Raw genomic sequence first — 23,894 nt, 5'->3', positions numbered from 1 at the left:
GAGGGAGGCTGGATGCTTCACTTTCAGGTCTCACTGCGTTTAGTTCCAGTACTCAATTTACAAGACGGTAAAGCAGATGCACATGTAAGTAGGCCTACATTTACATTAGGAAAACCCATCATGCTATTACTTTTAGGCAATGTTAAAATATTATTTAGATGGCTGGAGACTATCCATAGACCATGTGCTGCGGAATTTTTTGTTAGTTTCAATAGTTTCTTAAATTATATGTTGTGGTTCCGTTTATTTTTTTCATTCAAAGGGGCAATCTGCTGTTCAAACAATAAAAAATTATCAGAAAAAATCTAGTTTTAACCATGTTTTGAGACTACAATGTTTGTTTATAATTACATTGTTTACAAACAATGGAGTAAAATAAGCTTATATTTTGGGTTCTGATGGGGTATGAGGCATTTACTGTAGAATGTATATTCTTCTAAAAATCAATGGTTAGGCCTATATATAATTAAATTAAAAGTAAAGAAATTGAATCGCAGATTTCCCATTTAATTTAGTTTTATATAATGTAATTGTTTTTAATTGAAACAAGACGTTAATGTGTTTTCTCTATTTCCTGCTCACCAGTGTCTGGTCCTATTTGGCTATGAATAAGAAATAAAGCTTCAGCGCAAAATTGGGATTCCGTTTTCCCATCGTGTGTAAATGGTAACAACCCAGCTCCACACTCGGATGCTTTGTCTTGACACCTGTTAGATGAAGAGCCAAAGAAGACGTTTAAAACAACCCTCCAATGTAGGGTGGCTGAACATTGCTGCTATTGCATGATTTTTCGTCGCGGTTGGACTGAGAGAGAATACGGTCAACACAATGGAAAGTAGTACACTAAATGAGCAGGACTTTTGGCCATTTAACGAATCATTGGGGAACTCAACCCTTGGCAACGGGACCACCGGGGGAAATCAAACAAACCCCCTGAAACGGAATGAGGAGGTGGCTAAAGTGGAGGTGACTGTGCTCGCCCTGGTCCTGCTCCTGGCGCTGGCTGGGAATCTGTGCGTCCTGGTGGCCATTCACACCACCAAGCACACACAGTCCCGAATGTACTACTTCATGAAACACCTCAGCATCGCGGATCTCGTTGTGGCTATATTTCAGGTCTTGCCACAACTTATCTGGGACATTACTTTCCGTTTCTATGGACCCGATATCCTGTGCAGGTTGGTGAAATACTTCCAGATCGTCGGGATGTTCGCATCTACCTATATGCTTGTTTTGATGTCTATAGACAGGTGCTTGGCGATTTGTCAGCCGCTTCGGTCTCTGCACAAGCGAAAAGACCGTTTCTACGTGATTATCTCCTGGGTCCTCAGCCTAGTGTTCAGCAGCCCACAAATGTACATTTTTTCCCTGAAGGACGTTGGCTCTGGAGTGTATGATTGTTGGGGTGACTTCGTGGAACCCTGGGGTGCCAAAGCGTATATAACTTGGATTAGCCTTACCATCTACATCATACCAGTGGCCATCCTGAGCCTATGCTATGGACTAATAAGCTTTAAGATATGGCAAAACTTTAGAATGAAAACCAAGAGGGACCAGTGCATAAGCCTCACCCCGAAGACTTCGAAAGGTCATGCGCTCGCCCGGGTGAGCAGTGTAAAGCTCATCTCCAAAGCGAAGATAACTACAGTTAAAATGACATTTGTCATAGTTCTGGCGTATATCGTTTGCTGGACTCCTTTCTTCACTGTGCAGATGTGGACAGCTTGGGATCCAACGGCGCCCCGAGAAGGTAAATTCAAACTCCACCTCGAAAATAACCATGCAAATTATTTCTGCAGTTTGAGATTCCGTGCGTAAAATGAAATATTTTAACCAGGCGGCTTCGCAATTCTAGACTGTTGCCATTAATATATCCATCTTGAAATTAAATGTCCATGTTTACTTTAAAACGCTCGGAAGGTATTCTGGTTCGGGGCTTATAATGCGGTGTGCGTAATGTTAGGTTCATTTTCACCAAATAGCCAAGATGATAATACAACATATTCCAACAGCCTTTTCCACTGAAAGTCAATTGAAATCAATTGATGTATGCCGTTGTAAAGGAAAATTAGACGCATCATATAAAGTAATATCCTACCCACATGCAGTGGATGAAATTACAAAATAAATTTAAATAAATCCGCAGCCCATCATAGGCTATGGTGTGCCTCCAGCCAACAAAAATACCATGTGGCAAATGAAGCTCTGCCCACCTATAGAATGTTATGGTGACTTGTGGAGATACGGGTGGAGCGACCCCGAACAAATATGTATGAAAAATATCATCTCGTTATATTCGTTTCATATAGGTCTATATAGGTCAAAATATCCTTAATTTTAGAAGTGGCCTGAATATTACAATGGTTGTCCAGAATTGTTACAGACTTTTTATGAAATCTAAAAACACCACCTCCATTTGATTCACTCGCCATAACGAACAGTAACAACATTGAGAGGGTCGTTTAATTGCAATACCCCTCCACTGAAGCGAAGCAAAGTAGGCATAGGCTACCGCTTCAAATGTCCATGCAACTAAAAATAACTTAAGTCACTGAAAGCAGTCTTTCCGGACTGTAATCTCCATGGTTTGTGCACACCTCTGCGTGGATGTGTTTCTGAGGCCCCAACCATCTGAGCCTTCCTGCAGTGAATCATTAATCAGATTATGCGTGTGGGCTGCATGCTGAGCTCTTCTGTTGTTACCTGGGAGGCACGTCGGAGCGCAAGAGTGACAGGTAATATTGGGACCACGCGTGTCATCTCCTCGGTCAAGCACACAGGGGAGCACGTGCTTCAATGGAGCAGACAGCCTACCAGTGCAATTCATTTCTTAATGACCCGCCTTATGGCCACACCCAATGTTATTAAATAATTTGAGCAGATCTGAGTTGGTTTTCATCCAATAGCCTATGCTACCCCTGCTTGTTGCAGTTTTGTATACTTTTTGGGGGGACATTCTTCCCCAACCAAATTGGCCTATAATGACTGGCATGAAGGCATACACATTTACACTGTTGTTTTCATAAACCTCCTCAAGTACAGACTTTGCAAATATGAGAATATGGGGATTTTTATCATAAAAACATAGCCTGTTTAATGGTGGTTCTGTCATGTTTGCTCCCGCTCTTCCCTTCCCCTGGCGCTTGAGGGCGCCAGATTACCCTGCATCACACGCTCCTGCCATCCATCACCCACACCTGCCTTCTCTCGTCACTCGCATCAGCGTTAATGGACTCACCTGGACTCACTTATTACATGTTAATTTCCTCCCCTATATTTGTCTGTTCCCTTGCTCTGTTCCCTGCTGCTGCATTGATTGTTTCTTGTCTAAGTTTTTGTTTGCTGACGCTGTGCTTGTCTCGTTATATGTCCGTCATTTATTAAATGTTACTCCCCGTACCTGCTTCGTCTCTCCAGCGTCATTTTGCGTGACAGGTTCAGTGACTGACCAATGCTCCTGGGATGAGTAATATCAGTGTTTAGCTCTGTGTGCAATATAGTAGGCCAGGGTTCGATACCCGGTCAATCACAATTTACATACTTAGCCAGGCCTATTTACATTAGGCTATATACTGGCTTGGACTGGAGGGGGATTGAGCAATCTGTGCTAAACCAAATACAGTAGATGGCCTTCTGATTGGGGTTGGGATTTTGTTTATGTTCTATCCTTTGAAGAAGTTTAATATATTATTGAAGCTGTAAACAGCTAAAGGAGCGTGGTAAATCAAAGTGAGACTATCCATACATTTGAAAGACATCAGAGTTACACCACAGCACTATGTATCCTGAGTGGTGCAGTGGTCTAAGGGACAGCATCTCAGTGCTAGAGGTATCACTACAGACCCTGGTTTGATCCCAGGCTGTATCACAACCGTCTGTGATCAGGAGTCCCATAGGGCAGCGCACAATTGGCCCAGCGGCATCCAGGTTAGGGGGGGTTTGGCCGGGGTAGGCCGTCATTGAATATAAGAATTTGTTCTTACCTAGTTAAACGCAACTGTTCTGTGCTGTCCCCTCCTGATCCCCATAGCAGCTCTATCACATATTAGTTATATTTCCCAACATCCCAAGACAAACACCAGGAAATTGAACAAGTTGGTAAACAGTCATTATATTCCCCAAACAATTTTGCATTACACGTGTATGGAAAAGTATGGAAAATAATATTCTCAGCCAAAGTTCTCATGAAGTTTGCAGGATGATCCAAGATGAGTAAGTATACTTAAGCAGTAAGGCACGAGGAGGTGTGATATATGGCTATTATACCATGGCTACGGGCTGTTCTTAAGCGCGATGCAACACGGAGTGCCTGGATACAGCACTTAGCCGTGGTATATTGGCCATATACCATGAACCCCCAAGGTGCCTTATTGCTATTATAAACTGGTTACCAACATAATTAGAGCAGTAAAAATACATATTTTGTCATACCTGAGGTATACGGTCTGATATACCATGGCTGTCAGCCAATCAGCATTCAGGGCTTGAACCACCCAGTTTATAATGTAGGCTTTGTCCCTGTAAGCCTGTTGGGGTGTGCCATGTTCAAGCAGGCAGGCTGTTGTTCCCTACTAGAAAATAGCATTTATTTACAGTGCTTTTATTATCATCCTTGAACAGAAATACACAGCCTGTGATCTCCCAAAGACAACCTCTTAGGAGTGCAGCATCCACTGGAGACTTTTTAACCCTTCTGAGGACAACACACAATCAGTGGATTTGCCCAGTTAAACAGCTTTTTTTTTTTACTACATAGGTGTTGCTTTTGTCCAGGTGGGAAAGGCAGCCCATCTATGAACTGTGTCCATACCCTTGTCCATTTCTGAGTGTACAGCCTCCATTTTCCCTACACTGACTCACCCTCTGCTCTGTGTGACGCTGACTGGCACTGACTATATTAATCGGCAGTCTGCCCAGTCCCCATGGACTCCTTTTTCACTATGGCCACTGTATGTTCTTCTCTGCATTTTACAGGATGTTTATTAAACAGACACCAAGCCTCATTGTTGTTACGGTCATTTTAAAAGTACAGCATTATACATAATGTTAGATGCATCTTTTATTAAAACAGGGAAGTCCTTTTCAGCTGTGTAGACTCAAACAACAAACGTGATCAGAGACTAAAAGAGAGCTATTGTACCAGCTTCCATTGAAATAATAGTATGGAGCATCTGATAGCCAGGTCAGTGGTTGGCTGAGAGCCAAAATAAAATGTGAGAAAAGCAAGGCCCCTCTCTTGTACAGTCTTCTTTAGGAATTCTACTACTCAGCTGTTCTGGCATAGTAAATCCTCTGAAATAGTGTTGATATTAAACTCAGATGATCGTGCCAATCAGGCTGTGGTCATTAGTCAGTACAGAACCTGATAGTTGAGCAGATTTACCAATGAAGGGAAGAATTTTCTGCATTCAAATTTGTGAGTTTCTGTGATTTATCATCTCCTGTGAACGATACCATGAGCTAATCTACCAATGGTTATTTTGATCAGAATTCCTTCCTTCAAATCACATATTGGCCCCATTCTCACGCACGCTCCTTCCTTTTACAAAGCCATAAGAATGTTTAATAGTCATGATATGTGATCTGGCTGTGCTGTGTGAAGACATTTAGCATATGTATTGAATGCACAGTAGCCTACACAGAACATTCATTTACATTTTGACTTCCGTTTAATGGAACCATTATTTGCTGGTAAATAATATCCAAACAAGGAAGCTCTGCATGGCAATGCCTAACAGAGTTAGATCAAAGAAGCTTTGTGTCAGTTTTAGTCTGTGTATGTCCGTTTGACTGCTGCTTAGTACCCCTTGTGGTTTCTTAAGATCTCACTAACCACCTTTCATGCCTCAGTGAAAAGATAAATGATCCAATGCCAAGCTGCATTAATTCAAATTCCTCCCTCCCTCACAAGAGCAAGGTTATACATTTTACAGAGGAAATTTATTGAGTTATTCATTCATCTATCATACTGTCTTGTGTTCCTTTGAGATTGAAGTGGTGTAACTTTGTGGCTGAAAGTTATAAAGCAATGGAATTACAGTGTAACTACTTCATAGCTGCAGGACATCCTAAAGCTGCAGGGCATTATGACTTGTCATATGGTGGAGTTTAGTTTTTTCTATATTACGTTTTCATTTGAGACATCTAGTAGATCAATTCCACTTTACTTTTGCATCACTGCAAGCTTTTCCCCCCACAATAATTTGAGTTAGGAAACTGTGTAGGCCCTAGGCCTATCCCCGGTCCAGACTAAGCATGTGTCCTCCCTGCTCTGACACTGTAAAAGCCAGACAATAGAATGATTTACATTGTTCACATCCGGACACTTGTGCACCCATAACTCACAGCCTTAATGACTGATGAATCAATTAGCTCCTAATTACTTGGCGCGGCTGCTGTAGCATTCCGCCGATTGTTCCCAGTGATTTCAATTTGAGCAACCTTCATATCAGAGCTGGAGGGCCAGCCATTAAAGACGATGCAAGCGGAACACGGGGTGGAGAGAGACGAAGGGAGAGAGATTAGCAATCAGAAGAGGTTAATTGAATACAGGACATGGGCCCATTCCATTAATCTCAAACTAATTTACCATATGTCAATTCGCCGGTGACATACAGATGGAGGATCTTCATTTGATCACTCTGTTGCAGGAGAACTCTACTGCAATGCAGGAAATTAACTTAAAAAGGCTTATGAAGTTTGTAATTTCCATTTTGAAATTTCAGATTTGATTTTCCCTTATGAAAAATGTATCAACCCCTACAAAAATGTCCATTAATTATAATCCACATAATAATCCACATTTCCTGTTGCTGCAGGATTATTTCCCTGCTGTAGCCATCTGGCTCAAATTAAGATCCTACATCTGTGGCATAAATGTCAACCTACGCAACACTGCAGGCCACTCTGCATCACTGCTGTCTGTCTCCCCCGGTATCTTTATTACCATTTCCGTTGTGAATGCTATCTGGGTGTGCCTATTGTGTTGGTGTGTATGTGTTTATGTGTGTGTGTGTTTGTGTTTGTGTCAAGAACAATCCAATCAGGGATGTCATTAATGAGTAGTAGAGATAGAAGGGGGGTAATTAATTAGGATGAAAGTGGTTTCCTCATGTTGGTCCTCAGAAGATCCATAGGATAAGAACATATTGAGACAGGCTGGCATTTCACAACAACCATGTTTATACGACTTTAAGGTGAAATGTAGATTATTACAACATGTGAATGAGATCAATAGAAATCAAACCATTCCATCAGATGTAATCTTTAAAAATTACCTTTATATCTTCAAACAAATGAATGTCTATCACAAAAAGGGTTGCAAACGGTGGGTAATAGAAACTTTGGATGTTTACCAATAAACTATCAGAATTTTGGTAACTTTCAAGGATTTTATGTGGCCCTTTTGGGTACTTCAGATTATCACAGGTGTCTGTAATTATCTCTGGCCCTCTGTTTGGCATCATCACGTGTAAAATATATAACATAATCAAATAAGATGATTTTGTAAAATAAATAATAGAATGACAAAGCTGTAAAACAATATCCTAAATATACAGTGCTTTCGGAAAGTATTCAGACCCATGGACTTTTTCCAAATTTTGTTACATTACAGCCTTATTCTAAAATTGATTAAATAAATAAAATCCTCATCAATCTACACACAATACCCCACAATGACAAAGCGAAGTCAGGTTTTTAGAAATGTTTGCAAATCTATTCAAAATAAAAAACAGAAATACCTTATTTACATAAGTATTCAGAACCTTGGCTATGAGACTCGAGCTCAGGTGCATCCTGTTTCAGTTCATCATCCTTGAGATATGTCTACAACTTGATTGGAGTCCATCCGTGGTAAATTCAATTGACTGGACATGATTTGGAAAGGCACACAACTGTCTATAAAAGGTCCCACAGGGGCACCAAAACATTTCTCCAGAATTGAAGGTCCCCAAGAACACATTTGACCTACATCATTCTTAAATGGAAGAAGTTTGGAACAACCAAGACTTTTCCTAGCGCTGGCCACCCGACCAAACTGTGGGGGAAAAGCACATTAGAGTCCTCTTGGAGTTTGCCAAAATGCACTTAAAGGACTTAGACCATGAGAAACAAGATTCTCTGGTCTTATGTATCCAAAATTGAACTCTTTGGCCTGAATGTCACGCGTCACGTCGGGAGGAAACCTGGCACCATCCCTACGGTGAAGCATGGTGGTGGCAGCATCATGCTGTGGGGATGTTTTTCAGCGGCAGGGACTGGGAGACTAGTCAGGATCGAGGGAAAGATGAACAGAGCAAAGTACAGAGCGATCCTTGATGAAAACCTGCTCCAGAGTGCTCAGGACCTCAGACTGGGACCGTAAGCACACAGCCAACACAACGCAGGAGCGGCTTCGGGACAAGTCTCTGAATGTCCTTGAGTGGCCCAGCCAGAGCCCGGTCTTGAACCCGATTGAACATCTCTGGAGAGACCTTAAAATAGCTGTGCAGTGACGCTCCCCATCCAACCTGACAGAGCTTGAGAGGATCTACAGAGAAGAATGGGAGAAACTCCCCAAATTGGTGTGCCAAGCTTGTAGCGTCATACCCAAGAAGACTCAAAGCTGTAATCGGTTCTTCAACAAAGTAATAAATGTGCAAAACAAACAATTTAAACCTGTTTTTGCTTTGTCATTATGGGGTATTGTATGTCGATTGATGAGGGAAAAACAAACATTTAACAATTTTAGTACAAGGCTATATTGTAACAAAATGTGAAAAAATGTAACGGTTCTGTATACTTCCCAAATGCACTGTAACTCTGGATCCACAATATGGCAGAGGTTGAAAAGCCATAACACATACGTTTCCTTAACAGCAGGTTATGGTCAATAATGTCAACGGCTGCACTGAATTCTAGCGGTATAGCTCCCACAATCTTCTTATTATCAATTTCTTCAGACATTTGTGTCAGTGCAGTACATGTTGAGTGCCCTTCTCTATAAGCATGCTGAAAGTCTGTTGTTAATTTGTTTACAGAGAAATAGCATTGTATTTGGGTTTTTTCCCAACAGTTTGCTAAGAGCTGGCAGCAAGCTGATAGGTCTGCTGTTACAACCAGTAAAGGACACTTTACCACTCTTGGGTAGCGGAATTACTTTGGCTTCCCTCCAGGCCTGAGGACAAAGACTTTCCTCTTGGCTCAGATTAAATATATTTCAGACAGGTGTACCTATAAGGTCAGCTACCATCCTCAGTTGCTTTCCATCTAAGTTGTTATTGCCTCGGCTCTTTCCAGAACAGCTACCTTGTCCTTGAACCTCAGGAACTTGACCTCAATCTTCATGTGGTCCATCCTCAGTTTCTCCGAGATCATTTCCCTCACTTTGTATTCAGACTCCGTCCAGGTCTCATGTGGAGATTCTGCAGTTTCGTCCACAACCATGTTGTTCCGCCTCGATTGTCCCTCGAGATAATCTGATTTAAAATCAAATCAAAATGTATTTGTCACACACATATTTACCAGATGCTTTTGCAGGTGTAGCAAAATGCCTGTGTTCCTAGCTCCAACAGTGCAGTAGTATCTAACAATTCAAAACAATACACACAAATCTAAATGTAAAATAATGGAATTAAGACAAGCAATGTCGGAGTGGTATTGACTACAATAGAGTACAGTATAGTATATATATATGAAATGAGTAAAACAGTATGTAAACATTATTAAAATGACCAGTGATCCATTAGTAAAGTGACCAGTGATTCCATGTCTATGTACATAGGGCAGCAGCCTCTAAGGTCCAGGGTTGAGTAACCCGGGTGGTCGTTGGCTAGTGACAGTGACTAAGTTCAGGGCACTGGGTGGAGGCCGGCTAGTGATGACTATTTAACAGTCTGATGGTCTTGAGATAGAAGCTGTTTTTCAGTCTCTCGGTCACATCTTTGATGCACCTGTACTGATCTCACCTTCTGGATTAGAGCGGGGTGAACAGGCCGTGGCTCAGGTGGCGCTGTTGCGCCTTCTTCACCACACTGTCTGTGTGGGTGGACCATTTCAGATTGTCAGTGATGTGTACGCCGAGGATCTTGAAGTTTTCCACCCCTTCATCAGGGCCCTCAACTCCTCCCTGTATCTCGTCATTATTGGTATTCAGGCCTACTACTGTTGTGTCGTCTGCAAACTTGATGATTGAGTTTAATGCAGGAAAACTTAAATCCGTTTTACCAAATGTATATTAGCATGTTAAATGTGCAACCAGAGGGAAAAATACTCTGGACCACCTTTACTCCACACACAGAGACACAAATAAAGCTCTCCCTCGCCCTCCATTTGGCAAATCTGACCATAATTCTGTCCTCCTGATTCCTGCTTACAAGCAAAAATGAAAGCAGGAAGCACCAGGGACTCGATCAATAAAACCTGGTCAGATGAAGCAGATGCTAAGCTACAGGACTGTTTTGCTAGCACAGACTGGAATATGTTCCGGGATTCTTCCAATGGCATTGAGGAGTACACCACATCAGTCACTGGCTTTATCAATAAGTGCATCGATGACATCGTCCCCACAGTGACCGTACGTACATACCCCAACCAGAAGCCATGGATTACAGGCAACACCCGCACTGAGCTAAAGGCTAGAGCTGCTGCTTTCAAGGAGTGGGACTCTAACCCAGAAGCTTATAATAAATCCCGCTATGCCCTTCGACGAACCATCAAACAGGCAAAGCGTCAATACAGTACTAAGATCGAATCGCACTACTGGTTACAGTGAGCAGCTTCCAATTGAGTGGCTCAGACGCTTGTCGGATGTGGCAGGGCTTGCAAACCATTACAGACTACAAAGGGAAGCACAGCCGAGAGCTGCCCAGTGACACGAGACTACCAGATGAGCTAAACTACTTCTATGCTGGCTTCGAGGCAAATAACACTGAAACATGCATGACAGCACCAGCGGTTCCGGGAAAACTGTGTGATCACACTCTCCACAGCCAATGTGGGTAAGACCTTTAAACAGGTCAATATTCAGACAGATTACCAGGACGTGTACTGCGAGCATGCGCTGACCAACTGGCAAGAGTCTTCACTGACATTTTCATTACCTCGCCCTGTCCGAGTCTGAAATATCAACATGTTTTAAGCAGACCACCATAGTCCCTGTGCCCAAGAACACTAAGGTAACCTGTCTAAATTACTACTGACCCAAGGCACTAACGTATGTAGCCATGAAGTGCTTTGAAAGGCTGGTCATGGCTCACATCAACATCCTTATCCCAGAAACCCGAGACCCACTCCACATTTGCATACCGCCGAAAATATCCACAAATGATGCAATCTCTATTGCACTCCACACTGCCCTTTCCCACCTAGAAAAAAGGAAAACCTATGTGAGAATGCTGTTCATTGACTACAGCTCAGCGTTCAACACCATAGTGCCCTCAAAGCTCATCAATAAGCTAATGACCCTGGGACTAAACACCTCCCTCTGCAACTGTATTCTGAACTTCCTGACGGGCCGCCCCCAGGTGGTAAGGGTAGGTAACAACACATCCGCCACACTGATCCTCAACGCGGGCCCCTCAGGGGTGTGTGCTCATTTTCAACCTGTACTCCCTGTTCACTCCTGACTGCACGGCCAGGCACGACTCCAACACCATCATTAAGTTTGCCAATGACACAACAGTGGTAGGCCTGATCACCGACAACAACGAGACAGCATATATGGAGGAGGTCAGGGACCTGGCCGTGTGGTTCCAGGACAACAACCTCTCCCTCAACGTGATCAAGACAAAGGAGATGATTGTGGACTACAGGAAAAAGAGGACTGAGGACTGACCCTAGTCATAGACTGTTCGCTCTGCTGCCACACGGCAAGCGGTACCTGAGCGCCAAGTCTAGATCCAAGAGGCTTCTAAACAGCTTCGACACCCAAGCCATAAGTCTCCTGAACATCTAATCAAATCGCTTCCCAGACTATTTGCATTGACCATCCCCCTTTTACATCGCTGCTACTCTCTGTTGTTATCATCTATGCATAGTCACTTTAATAACTCTACCTACATGTACATATTACGCAACTAACCGGTGCTACCGCACATTGACTCTGTACCAGCACCTCACTGTATATAGTCTCGCTATTGTTATTTTACTGCTGCTCCTAAATTACTTGTTACTTTTATTTCTTATTGTTATCCATATCTTTTTAAACTGCATTGTTGGTTAGGGGCTTGTAAGTAAGCATTTCACTGTTCACCTGTTGTATTCGGCGCATGTGACTAATAAAATTTGATTTGATTTGATTTTGAAAGGCCATACAGTTATGGGTGAACAGGCAGTACAGAAGGGGGCTGAGCACGCACACTTGTGGGGACCCTGTGTTGAGGATCAGCGTAGTTGAGGTGTTGTTTCTTACCTTCAGCATCTGGGGTGGCCTGTCAGGAAGTCCAGGACCCAGCTTCACAGGGCGGGGTTCAGACCCAGGGCCCCGAGCTTAATGATAATCTTGGAGGGTACTATCGTATTGAACGCTGAGCTGTTGTCAATGAACAGCATTCTTACGTAAGTATTCCTTTTGTCCAGATGGGATAGGGCAGTGTGCAGTGCGATGGCGATTGCATCGTCTGTGGATCTATTGGGGAGGTATGCAAATTGTAGTGGGTCTTGGCTGTCAGGTAGGGTGGAGGTGATATGATCCTTAATTAGCATCTATCTCAAAGCACTTCATTATGACAAAAGTGAGTGCTACGGGGCAATAGTCATTTAGTTAATTTACTTTTGCTTTCCTGGATACAGGAACAATGGTGGACATCTTGAAGCAAGTGGGGACAGCAGACTGGGATAGGGAGAGATTGAGTACAGTTGAAGTCGGTAGTTTACATACACTTAGGTTGGAGTCATTAAAACATGTTTTTCAACCACACCACAAATTTCTTTTTAACAAACTATAGTTTTTCCAAGTCGGTGAGGACATCCACTTTGTGCATGTTCATACATTGGATTTTCCAGATCAGTCATCATTCAATAATTTTTGTTGTTGAATGATTTGATTTTGTTTTGATTCTCCTTTTCTTTCAGGCAAGTAATGGAAAGGAACAGAGGCCAAAAGTCATTGAATGTTGTTTAGCTGTGTAACCCTCTGGTCACTAGCACAGGGTTCATGTTGTAATCCCAGCTCGATGTCTTCATCTCTTCCCTTCATTCATAAAAGGCAAAGGTGATCCTCTCTCTGTATCCTTACCGGTCATTGACTCGTCCACCTCTACTCATCCATGCACTGATGAAAGCACAAGTGATACTGCAGGTCAGGAGGTGTTGATGCATACAGTTGAAGTTGGAAGTTTACATACACTTAGGTTGGAGTCATTAAAACTCGTTTTTCAACCACTCCACAAATGTCTTGCTAACAAACTATAGTTTTGGCAAGTCGGTTAGGATATCGACTTTGTGCATGACACAAGTAATTTTCCAACAATTGTTTACAGACAGGTTATTTCACTTATAATTCACTGTACCACAATTCCAGTGGGTCAGAAATTTACATACACTAAGTTGACTGTGCCTTTAAACAGCTTGGAAAATTCCAGAAAATGATGTCATGGCTTTAGAAGTCTCTGATAGGCTAATTGACATCATTTGAGTCAATTGGAGGTGTACCTGTGGATGTACTTCAAGGCCTACCTTCAAACTCAGTGCCTCTTTCTTGTCATCATGGGAAAATCTTAATAAATCAGCCGACCTCAGAATTTTTGTGTGGGTGGACCATTTCTACAAGTCTGGTTCATCCTTGGGAGCAATTTCCAAACTCCTGAAGGTACCGCGTTCATCTGTTCAAACAATAATACGCAAGTATAAACACCATGGGACCACGCAGCCGTCATACCGCTCAGGAAGGAGACACGTTCTGTCTCCTAGAGATGAACATACTTTGGTGCGAAAAGTGCAAATCAATCCTAGAACAACAGCAAAGGACCTTGTGAAGATGCTGGAGGAAACAGGTACAAAAGTATCTATATCCACAATAAAACAAGTCCTATATCGACATAACCTGAAAGGCCACTCAGCAAGGAAGAAGCCACTGCTCCAAAACCGCCATATAAAAAACAGACTACGGTTTGCAACTGCACATGGGGACAAAGATCGTACTTTTGGGAGAAATGTCCTCTGGTCTGATGAAACAAAAATAGAACTGTTTGGCCATAATGACCATTATGTTTGGAGGAAATAGGGGGAGGCTTGCAAGCCGAAGAACACCATCCCAACCGTGAAGCACAGGGGTGACAGCATCATGTTGTGGGGGTGCTGTGCTGCAGGAGGGACTGGTGCACTTCACAAAATAGATGGCATCATGAGTGAGGAAAATTATGTGGATATATTGAAGCAACATCTCAAGACATCAGTCAGGGGGTTAAAACTTGTTCTCAAATGGGTCTTCCAAATGGACAATGACCACAAGCATACTTCCAAAGTTGTGTCAAATTGTCTTAAGGTCAACAAAGTCAAGGTATTGGAGTGGCCATCACAAAGCCCTGACCTCAATCCTATAGAAAATTTGTGGGCAGAACTGAAAAAGTGTGTGCAAGCAAGGAGGCCTACAAACCTGACTCAGTTACACCAGCTCTGTCAGGAGGAATGGGCCCAAATTCACTCAACTTATTGTGGGAAGCTTGTGGAAGGCTACCCGAAACGTTTGACCCAAGTTAAACAATTTAAAGGATATGGTACCAAATACTAATTGAGTGTATATAAACTTCTGACCCACTGGGAATGTAATGAAATAAATAAAAGCTGAAATAATTCATTCTCTCTCCTATTATTTTGACATTTCACATTCTTAAAATGAAGTGGTGATCCTAACTGACCTAAGACAGGGAATTTTTTACTAGGATTAAATGTCAGGAATTGTGAAAAACTGAGTTTAAATTATTTGGCTAAGGTGTATGTAAACTTCCGACTTCAAAGGTACATAACTGATGTCCTCTCTCAATGACTCACAGATTGCTGTCATCTTGCTTTTCTGACCCTGGGAGAACTGCTAACTGTTCTTCATGTCCTGGACCTCTCTAGTCAGGTCGTCCATTCTTTTATTAGTTGACTCCACCAGTATTTGGACAAAACACTTGAAGCAATTTTTGTTGTTGTCGTAACAACTGCTTGTAGAACTCTTTTTGTTCAGTTAAAATATCCTTCTCCTGTGGTTTTTGTTTTTGTCATGGTAGCAATGAACAGTGCATTGGGTATGTATTCAGACCCTTTTCCTGTTTCCACATTTCTTTTACATTATAGCCTTATTCTAGAATGGATTAAATCATTTCCCCCCCATCAATCTACACATAATACCCCATAATGACAAAGTGAAAACAGTTTTTTAGAAATTTTAGAAAAATTAAATAAACTGAAATACCATATTTACATACGGTACCAGTCAAAAGTTTGGATACACCTACTCATATCAGGGTTTTTCTTTATTTTTACAATTTTCTATATTGTAGAATAATAGGGAAGACATCACAACTATGAAATAACACATATAACAAAAAAGTGTTAAACAAATCTAAATATATTTTATATTTGAGATTCTTCAAAGTAGCCACCCTTTGCAATGATGACAGCTTTGCACACACTTGGCATTCTCTCAACCAGCTTCACCTGGAAGCTTTTCCAACAATCGCAGGCTGCGTTTAAGCCCTCAAAAAAACGCTTGGCTAACTGCTACGCCAAACAGCTCCTCAGACCCGCCATTGGTCGGCAGGATCACTGGACAGATAGTAGCAGTCCCAGTAACTGATGCCAACCGCATTGCGGGATCCAAACTCAACAGGTAGCTAACTAGATACAGTAGATGGTATAGAGTACAGTATATACATATGAGATGAGTAGTGTAGGGTATGTTAACATTATATAAAGTGGCATAGTTTAAAGTGACTAGTGATACATTTATTACATCAAATTTTTAATTATTAAAGTGCCTAGAGATTGAGTCAGTATGTTGGTAGCAGCCACTCAATGTTAGTGATGGCTGTTTAACAGTCTGATGGCCTTGAGATAGAAGCTGTTTTTCAGTCTCTCGGTCCCAGCTTTGATGCACCTGTACTGACCTCGCCTTCTGGGTGATAGCTGGGTGAACAGGCAGTGGCTCGGGTGGTTGTTGTCCTTGATGATCTTTTTGGCCTTCCTGTGACATCGGGTGGTGTAGGTGTCCTGGAGAGCAGGTAGTTTGCCCACGGTGATGCGTTGTGCAGATCTCACTACCCTCTGGAGAGCCTTACGGTTGTGGGCAGAGCAGTTGCCGTACCAGGCGGTGATACAGCCCGACAGGATGCTCTCGATTGTGCATCTGTAAAGGTTTGTGAGTGTTTTTGGTGACAAGCCGAATTTCTTCAGCCTCCTGAGGTTGAAGAGGCGCTGTTGCGCCTTCTTCACCACGCTGTCTGTGTGGGTGGACCATTTCAGTTTGTCCGTGATGTGTATGCAGAGGAACTTAAAACGTTCCACCTTCTCCACTACTGTCCCGTCGATGTGGATAGGGGGGTGCTCCCTCTGCTGTTTCCTGAAGTCCACGATCATCTCCTTTGTTTTGTTGACGTTGAGTGTGAGGTTATTTTCCTGACACCACACTCCGAGGGCCCTCACCTCCTCCCTGTAGGCCGTCTCGTCGTTGTTGGTAATAAAGCCAACCACTGTAGTGTTGTCTGCAAACTTGATGATTGAGTTGGAGGCGTGCATGGCCACGCAGTCATGGGTGAACAGGGAGTACAGGAGAGGGCTGAGAACGCACCCTTGTGGGGCCCCAGTGTTGAGGAGTGGTGGAGATGTTGTTTCCTACCCTCACCACCTGGGGACGGCCCATCAGGAAGTCCAGGACCCAGGTGCACAGGGCAGGGTCGAGACCCAGGGTCTCGAGCTTAACTTCTTTGGGACCGGGGGGCACTATTGAGTAGCTTGGATAAAAAGGTGCCCAGAGTACGGCCTGCTACTCAGTCCTAAAAGCTAGAATATGCATATATTTAGTAGATTTGGATAGAAAACACTCTGAAGTTTCTAAAACTGTTTGAATGATGTCTGTGAGTATAACATAACTGATATGGCAGGCAAAAACCTGAGAAAAATCCAACCAGGAAGTGGGAAATCTGAGGTTTGTAGTTTTTCAAGTCATTGCCTATCGAATATACAGTGTCTATGGGGTCATATTGCACTTCCTAAGGCTTCCACTAGATGTCAACAGTCTTTAGAACCTTGTTTGATGCTTCTACTGTGAAGGATGAGGGAATAAGAGCTGATTGAGTCAGGGGTCTGGCATGAGCTGATCACGTGCTCTCACGTGAGAGTTAGCTGCGTTCCATCGCATTTCTACAGACAAAGGATTTCTCCGGTTGAAACATTATTGAAGATATATGTTAAAAACATCCTAAAGATTGATTCTATACTTCGTTTGACATGTTTCTAAGAACTGTAATATGACTTTTCGTCTGAACTTTCGCCTGGACTTGCCCGCGCCTCGTGAGTTTGGATTGTGTTGTGTACTAAACGCGCAAACAAAAAGGAGGTATTTGGACATAAATGATGGACGTTAATGAACAAATCAAACATTTATTGTGGAACTGGGATTCCTGGGAGTGCATTCTGATGAAGATCATCAAAGGTAAGTGAATATTTATAATGCTATTTCTGACTTCTGTTGACTCCACAACATGGTGGATATCTGTATGGCTTGTTTTGTTGTCTGAGCGCTGTACTCAGATTATTGCATGGTGTGCTTTTTCTGTAAAGCTTTTTTGAAATCTGACACAGCGGTTGCATTATGGAGAAGTGGATCTAAAATACCATGCATAACACTTGTATCTTTTAGCAATGTTTATTATGAGTATTTCTCGAAATTGATGTGGCTCTCTGCAAAATCACCGGATGTTTTTGAACTACTGTCAGTTTTGCACGAATGCTGCCATTAATCCACGGTTTCTGGTTGGGGAAGGTTTTAATAGTTGCTGTGGGTACAACATCACCAATGCACTTGCTAATAAACTCGCTCACCGAATCAGCGTATTCATCAATGTTGTTATCCGATGCTATGCGGAACATATCCCAGTCCACGTGATCGAAGTAATCTTGAAGCGTGGAATTAGATTGGTCGGACCAGCGTTGAACAGACCTGAGCACGGGCATTTCCTGTTTTAGTCTCTGTCTATAGGTGGGGAGCAACAAAATGGAGTCGTGGTCAGATTTTCCGAAAGGAGGGCGGGGCAGGGCTTTGTATACGTTGCGGATGTTAGAGTAACAATGGTCCAGGATTTTTTCCGCCCGGGTAGCGCAATAAAATTTAGGGAGTCTTGCTTTCAGATTAGCCTTGTTAAAATCCCCAGCTACAATGAATGCAGCCTCAGGATATGTGGTTCCTAGTTTACATAGAGTCCAATGAAGTTCATTCAGGGCTATCGATGTGTCTGCTTGGTGGGGATATATATACGGCTGTGATTATAAGAGAATTCTCTTGGTAGATAATGTGGTCGACATTTGATTGTATTATAGGTCAGGTGAGCAAAAGGACTTGAGTTCCTGTATGTTGTTATGATCACACCACGTCTCGTTAATCATAAGGCATACCCCCCCCCCCCCCCCCCCCGCCCTTCTTCTTACCAGAGAGAGGTTTATTTCTGTTCGATGCGTGAAGAAAGGGTGGCTGTACCGACTCCGATAGCGTGTCTCGAGTGAGCCACGTTTCCGTGAAACAAAGAATGTTACAATCTCTGATGTCTCTCTGGAAGGCAACCCTTTCTCGGATTTCGTCTAGCTTGTTGTCAAGAGACTGGACGTTGGTGAGTAGTAAACTCGGGAGCGGTGCGCGATGTGCCCGTCTACGAAGCCTGACCAGAAGACTGCTTCTTCTGCCCCTTCTGCGGCGCCGTTGTTTTGGGTCGCCGGCTGGGATCCGATCCATTGTCCTGGGTGGTAGACCAAACAGAGGATCCGCTTCAGGAAAGTCGTATTCCTGGTCGTAATGCTGGTAAGTTGACGTTGCTCTTATATCCAATAGTTCCTCCCGGCTGTATGTAATAAAACTTAAGATTTCCTGGGGTAACAATGTAAGAAATAATACATAAAAAACTAAATACTGCATAGTTTCCTGAGAACATGAAGCGAGGCGGCCATCTCTGTCGGCGCCGGAAGTTCAATGGGCCGATTCCTGCTGAGGCTCGGGGCACTCGGCTGAGAGTCAGCCTCAGTCGACGTCGTGTGGCCCGAATCTGTGCCGCCTTCGGCAGTATTACTGGGATGCGGGGATTGAGCTCGGGCCGATTCCGTTGTGAGTTTTCTGGCCCAAACGTATTACTTGGGGCTCGGGCCGATTGTGGCTACTCTCTGGCAGATGATTACACAAGCTGCTTTATAAAGTTAAGGTTTCATTATAAAAAAAAAAAACCATATTTCTCATTGTTTCTCTGATCAAAAAATGTCATTTACATTTAAATTAAATTCTTTAAGAGTCCTGTTTAAGTAGTATTTTAGTATTTTGATACTTTGTGCAAAGCAATTGATAAGCATTAAAAACTTAGATGGGGCCTCCCGAGTGGCGCAGCGGTCTAAGACACTGCATCGCAGTGCAAACTGCATTGTTACAGTTGCTGGTTCGATACCCGTACCGGCCGCGACCGGGAGACCCATAAGGCGACACACAATTGGCCCAGCGTCGTCCTGGTTAGGGGAGGGTTTGGCCGGCCGGGATGTTCACTCCTGTGGCGGGTCAGGCGCATGCACGCTGACACGGTCACCAGGTGTATGGTGTTTCCTCCGACACACTGGTGCGGCTGGCTTCCCGGGTTAAGCATGCATTGTGTCAAGAAGCAGTGCGGCTTAGCGGGGTTGTGTTTCGGGTGACGCACGGCTTTCGACCTTCGCCTCTCCCGAGACCGTACGGGAGTTGCAGAGACAAGACAATTGGATATGACAAAAAGGGGGTAAAAAATAAATAAAGAAAGAAAATGATTCTTAAAAATGGTGGATTATTTAGCTAGGCAAGTCAGTTAAGAACAAATTCTAATTTACAATGACAGCCTACACCGGCCAAACCCAGACGACGCTGGGCCAATTGTGCACCTGGATTCGATCCAGGGCGTCTGTAGTGACGCCTCAAGCACTGAGATGCAGTGCTTTAGACCGCTGTGCCACTCGGGAGCCAATGGATGGGTATAATTTGTATGTATAAAATGTATAATAGTAATATTTAAAATTACTAAAACAGGTAATTTTGTATACATTTATTTAAAATTGCATTAGGCCGCTTCTGGGGGGATTCTGGTAAGATGCTGGCAAAGTCGACTGAATTCCAGTAGATTCTGATTCTGGGCAGTCATTCATTTTGATTCCGACCGAGTCCAACACCAATCAGTTCTGGCCCTCCGGAAGAGGGACGCTTTTGGGCCGATTCCTCATTGCTAGCTGAGTACTAAGAAACTTTTCAATACACTTTCCAAAACAACAAACCAAGCTCTCCCTCATTGGACAGGATTACTGTTTACCTCTAGTGCATTTTCTGATTAGATTAAATCCCCCCAGAGAGTGTGTGTCAGCTGTTGGTAGCCAAGCTCTGACTGTGTTTAGGCTCTGTGGAACAGGAGAGAGACGGTCAGTAGTTGTTGGGTTAGTAGTTGTGAAGGGTAAGGGAATACCTAGTCAGTTGCACAACTGAATGCATTCAACTGAAATGTGTCTCACGCATTTAAACCAACCCCTTTGAATCAGAGCGGTGCGGTGGGCTGCCTTAATCGACATCCACATCATCGGTGCAGTTGTTGTTGGCGGTAACTGTCTTGCTCAAGGGCAGAACGACAGATTTTTTCCACCTTGTCGGCTTGTGGATTTGGACCAGCGACCTTTCGTTACTGGCCCAACACTCTTAACCGCTAGGCTACCTGCCTTCCTGTGGTCAGCAGTTGTATGGTTGTGGTCAGTAGTTGTGTGGTTCAGTATTTGTGTGGTCAGTAGTTGTGGTCAGTCGTTTTGGTCCGTAGCTGTGTGGTTCAGTAGTTGTGGTCAGTAGTTGTGCGGTTGTGGTCAGTAGTTGAGAAGTAGACAAAGATTTCATAAGCTCTAACTTTTTGTCTACGTTGTTGGCAAAGGGGTAGCTGATTTGTGTCAAAACTTGCATTGCTGCATTTACAGTGAATGGAATGTTGGAAGTGATGACGTCACAATGGGGCCTTTTATAATGTTGAGGAAATCCCATTAAAGTGGATGAAAATGGACAAAAAAAGACTAAAAGCTTAATTATTTTTAAAGAATAAAAGATATCAAAAAGTTGTATACAAGCACATCGATCTGCACGTTTTAAAGTTTGAATGACGTTTCTTGCTTATTAAACGTGTAGGAGGAGTAGTGTTCCAAATTAGAAGAAAAAGAAGTATGACGGAGATTTAAAATGGGACGTTTGCTTTGCAAGTCCCACTAATTACCAAAGTTACCATAGATTGCCATAGATTACCAGTTAATTAACAAAATAAATGAAGATTTGGGTAACTTTGGTAAATTACTGGTAGCTTTGTAACCCTAACTACAAACACTAGAACACACTTCTAGCACCAGTTGTCAATTTGCAATCACGTGTGATTGATGTATCAGTAAAAATGTAATGTGTGTGTTTGTCTTGTTTCCCCAGCCATGCCCTTCATCATCTCCATGCTGCTGGCCAGTCTGAACAGCTGCTGTAACCCATGGATCTACATGTGCTTCGCAGGCCACCTGTTCTCAGACCTGAGGCAGAACTTCCTGTGCTGCTCAGCCCGCTATCTCAAGTCCTCCCAATGCCACTGCGAACGTGACCATGACTCCAGCCGCAAGAGTAACTCCTCCACCTACGTCATCAAGAGCACCAGCAGCCAGAGGAGCATCACACAGACCTCCACCACATGAGACGCCCTTCTTCCAACGGTAACCCCCCCCCCCCCCCCCCGCAGGTCAGAACTGTGATTCCTTCCTCCCAAACCTTCACCGCCGCCTCAAACCCAAACTTGTCCTTCCCCTTCTCTGGTCCCGCTCCAGGGGAGACTCACCTAATACTATTGCATTGCACTGCTTTTTTTTGTATCAGACACAGTTGGTCAATAATAGAATGAACAATTGATTGTTGTACAGATGAAGCAGATTTTGTTGAATGTCTCCTCTCACAGCCAAATGTCCTGTCGCAGATCAGAGTGAGTCATCCATTGATTGTGTTTTCAGACTGATGGATTTATGTATTTGGTCTGCGGAGGAGGACAGTAGGTGGTGAATGGAAAATGAAGGACTGACTGTCTGTCACTCCAAACTAAGGAAAGGAGAGAGCTGTGTTCTTCTCACAATGGACTTAAAGGCGATTAACATGCCACAGACTCTGTGTCAAAGAGTTCTGTAATAGTGGTTTGGGTTGTGAATACTGACCAATCCAGAGGGACATTTTAACTTTGTCAACCTGAAGGTTAAGCTACTCTCCTGTTGCTTATGTCTTGCTGCATCGCACCATGTGTTAGTTCACACACACAGTACGTTTCAACTATCCAGTTTGTGAAATGTCCTAGCTTTATAAAAATGGCGATATCTGTCAAGTTGTTAAAGCGGCAATCAGCAGTTGAAACAATGACAAAGAGTTCTGCCTGCCCCTGTTTCGGTAAAAAGCTGAAATGTAACCACTCTCAAATTCATAGACAGCTATGGAAACACGGACTGACCATCCATGATATCAAAAGTATCATTTGAGGCTATAAAGTGTTTGTTTACATTTACTTTCTTTACAAACATTGGAGTAAAACAAGCTTATATTTTGGTTTAAGCTTGTTGATTTAAGCTTGAGGCATTTATAATTATATTCTTTAAGAATCAATGTGTACATATCATTAATTTATAAGTTCAAAAATGGATGTAGCAACTGCAGATTGCCCCTTTAAGGTTAACTTACTTATTCTTACAGAAAGCAACTCAACAAACTAGCCACCATTTCCCCCTAGGATGAACACACACATCCAAATGTACTTCTATGAAAATTGTGGTGTATTTTGGCACGCATTTTTTTTCCTACATAATTACTCTGTCTGTACTTTTTAAGTGTTAGGCTGGTGTCTTCTATGTTGCTAAATATGATTGAGAAATGGATTGCACACACTCAGAACACTCCGAATTGGGGGAGAAACCTCATTGTATTCAATGTATTTTAGAAACTATTGCATAAAGAGGGTGACCTGCCTTAATATTGAATCTACTTGACACACCGTTGCTTGTACACATAAAAAATGTCAGTATCAAAAGGCAGAAGTTGGCTTCTCCTTTTACTGTAAATGTTTTGGTTTTCAACTTGTCCTTAAGGCTACTGAACATTTAGTAGAAAACATAATTGTCTTATTTGTATTTAGAGTGTTGTATTTTGGAAAAGTATCTCTTATTTATTTGAAATAAATTGTATGTGTTCTATCAAGTGAGTCTGAATTAATTTTTTGGCGTCAAATGGAGTTGGAGATCGTGTTGAGCCTCTGTAACTCTAATTTAACCATTCCATTTTGTTAGAGGCTGACTCATGCACATACATCTCTTAGAAAGAAGGAGACAGTTAGAGCAATTCTACTTTTCTTGGTATGGTTTTCAGTATTGTCAATCACAACCTGCCATGTCAGGATCCAGACCAGTGGTTCGCAATTGGCTTTTCTATCCCTACCTTCCGATGAGCAGAACTGTTCTTGGTTCCACCTGGTGACAAAAAGAAGGAATGACAGGGCAATGGAGACCTGAACAGGGGTGGAGACCAAGAGGATGTACTAAGGGCACAGAATGTTTCAAGGCTCTTGTGGATGTTTTGAAATAATAACAATCTGTGATATCAATTCAAATAAACCCAAATAGTGCTCTCCCACTCATAAGTCAACAACAGGTATTTTGTACATCTCTTTCTCAATCAATAC

General features: G+C 42.8%; 1 protein-coding gene across 1 annotated transcript; it reads left to right on the top strand.

Moving 5' to 3' along the window:
• Positions 1–23,409, top strand: LOC139560169 (isotocin receptor-like). The gene is made up of 3 exons (XM_071376720.1): positions 1–84; positions 586–1,750; positions 21,626–23,409. The coding sequence occupies exons 2-3, from the start codon at positions 829–831 to the stop codon at positions 21,877–21,879; spliced, it is 1,176 nt and encodes a 391-aa protein (XP_071232821.1). The 5' UTR covers positions 1–84; positions 586–828; the 3' UTR covers positions 21,880–23,409.
• The last annotated feature ends 485 nt before the right edge of the window (positions 23,410–23,894 follow it).

Source organism: Salvelinus alpinus, chromosome 2 (assembly GCF_045679555.1).
Source record: "Salvelinus alpinus chromosome 2, SLU_Salpinus.1, whole genome shotgun sequence".
NCBI classification, from domain to species: Eukaryota; Metazoa; Chordata; class Actinopteri; order Salmoniformes; family Salmonidae; genus Salvelinus; species Salvelinus alpinus.
The sequence above is the reverse complement of the archived record's forward strand: the minus strand, read 5'-3'. Positions and strand labels throughout refer to the sequence as shown.

Coding starts and splice junctions, on each gene's coding strand:
- LOC139560169 (XM_071376720.1), top strand. CDS start 829: ATGGAAAGTAGTACACTAAATGAGCAGGACTTTTGGCCATTTAACGAA. Junction 1,751..21,625: donor TCCAACGGCGCCCCGAGAAG/GTAAATTCAAAC, acceptor TTGTTTCCCCAG/CCATGCCCTTCATCATCTCC.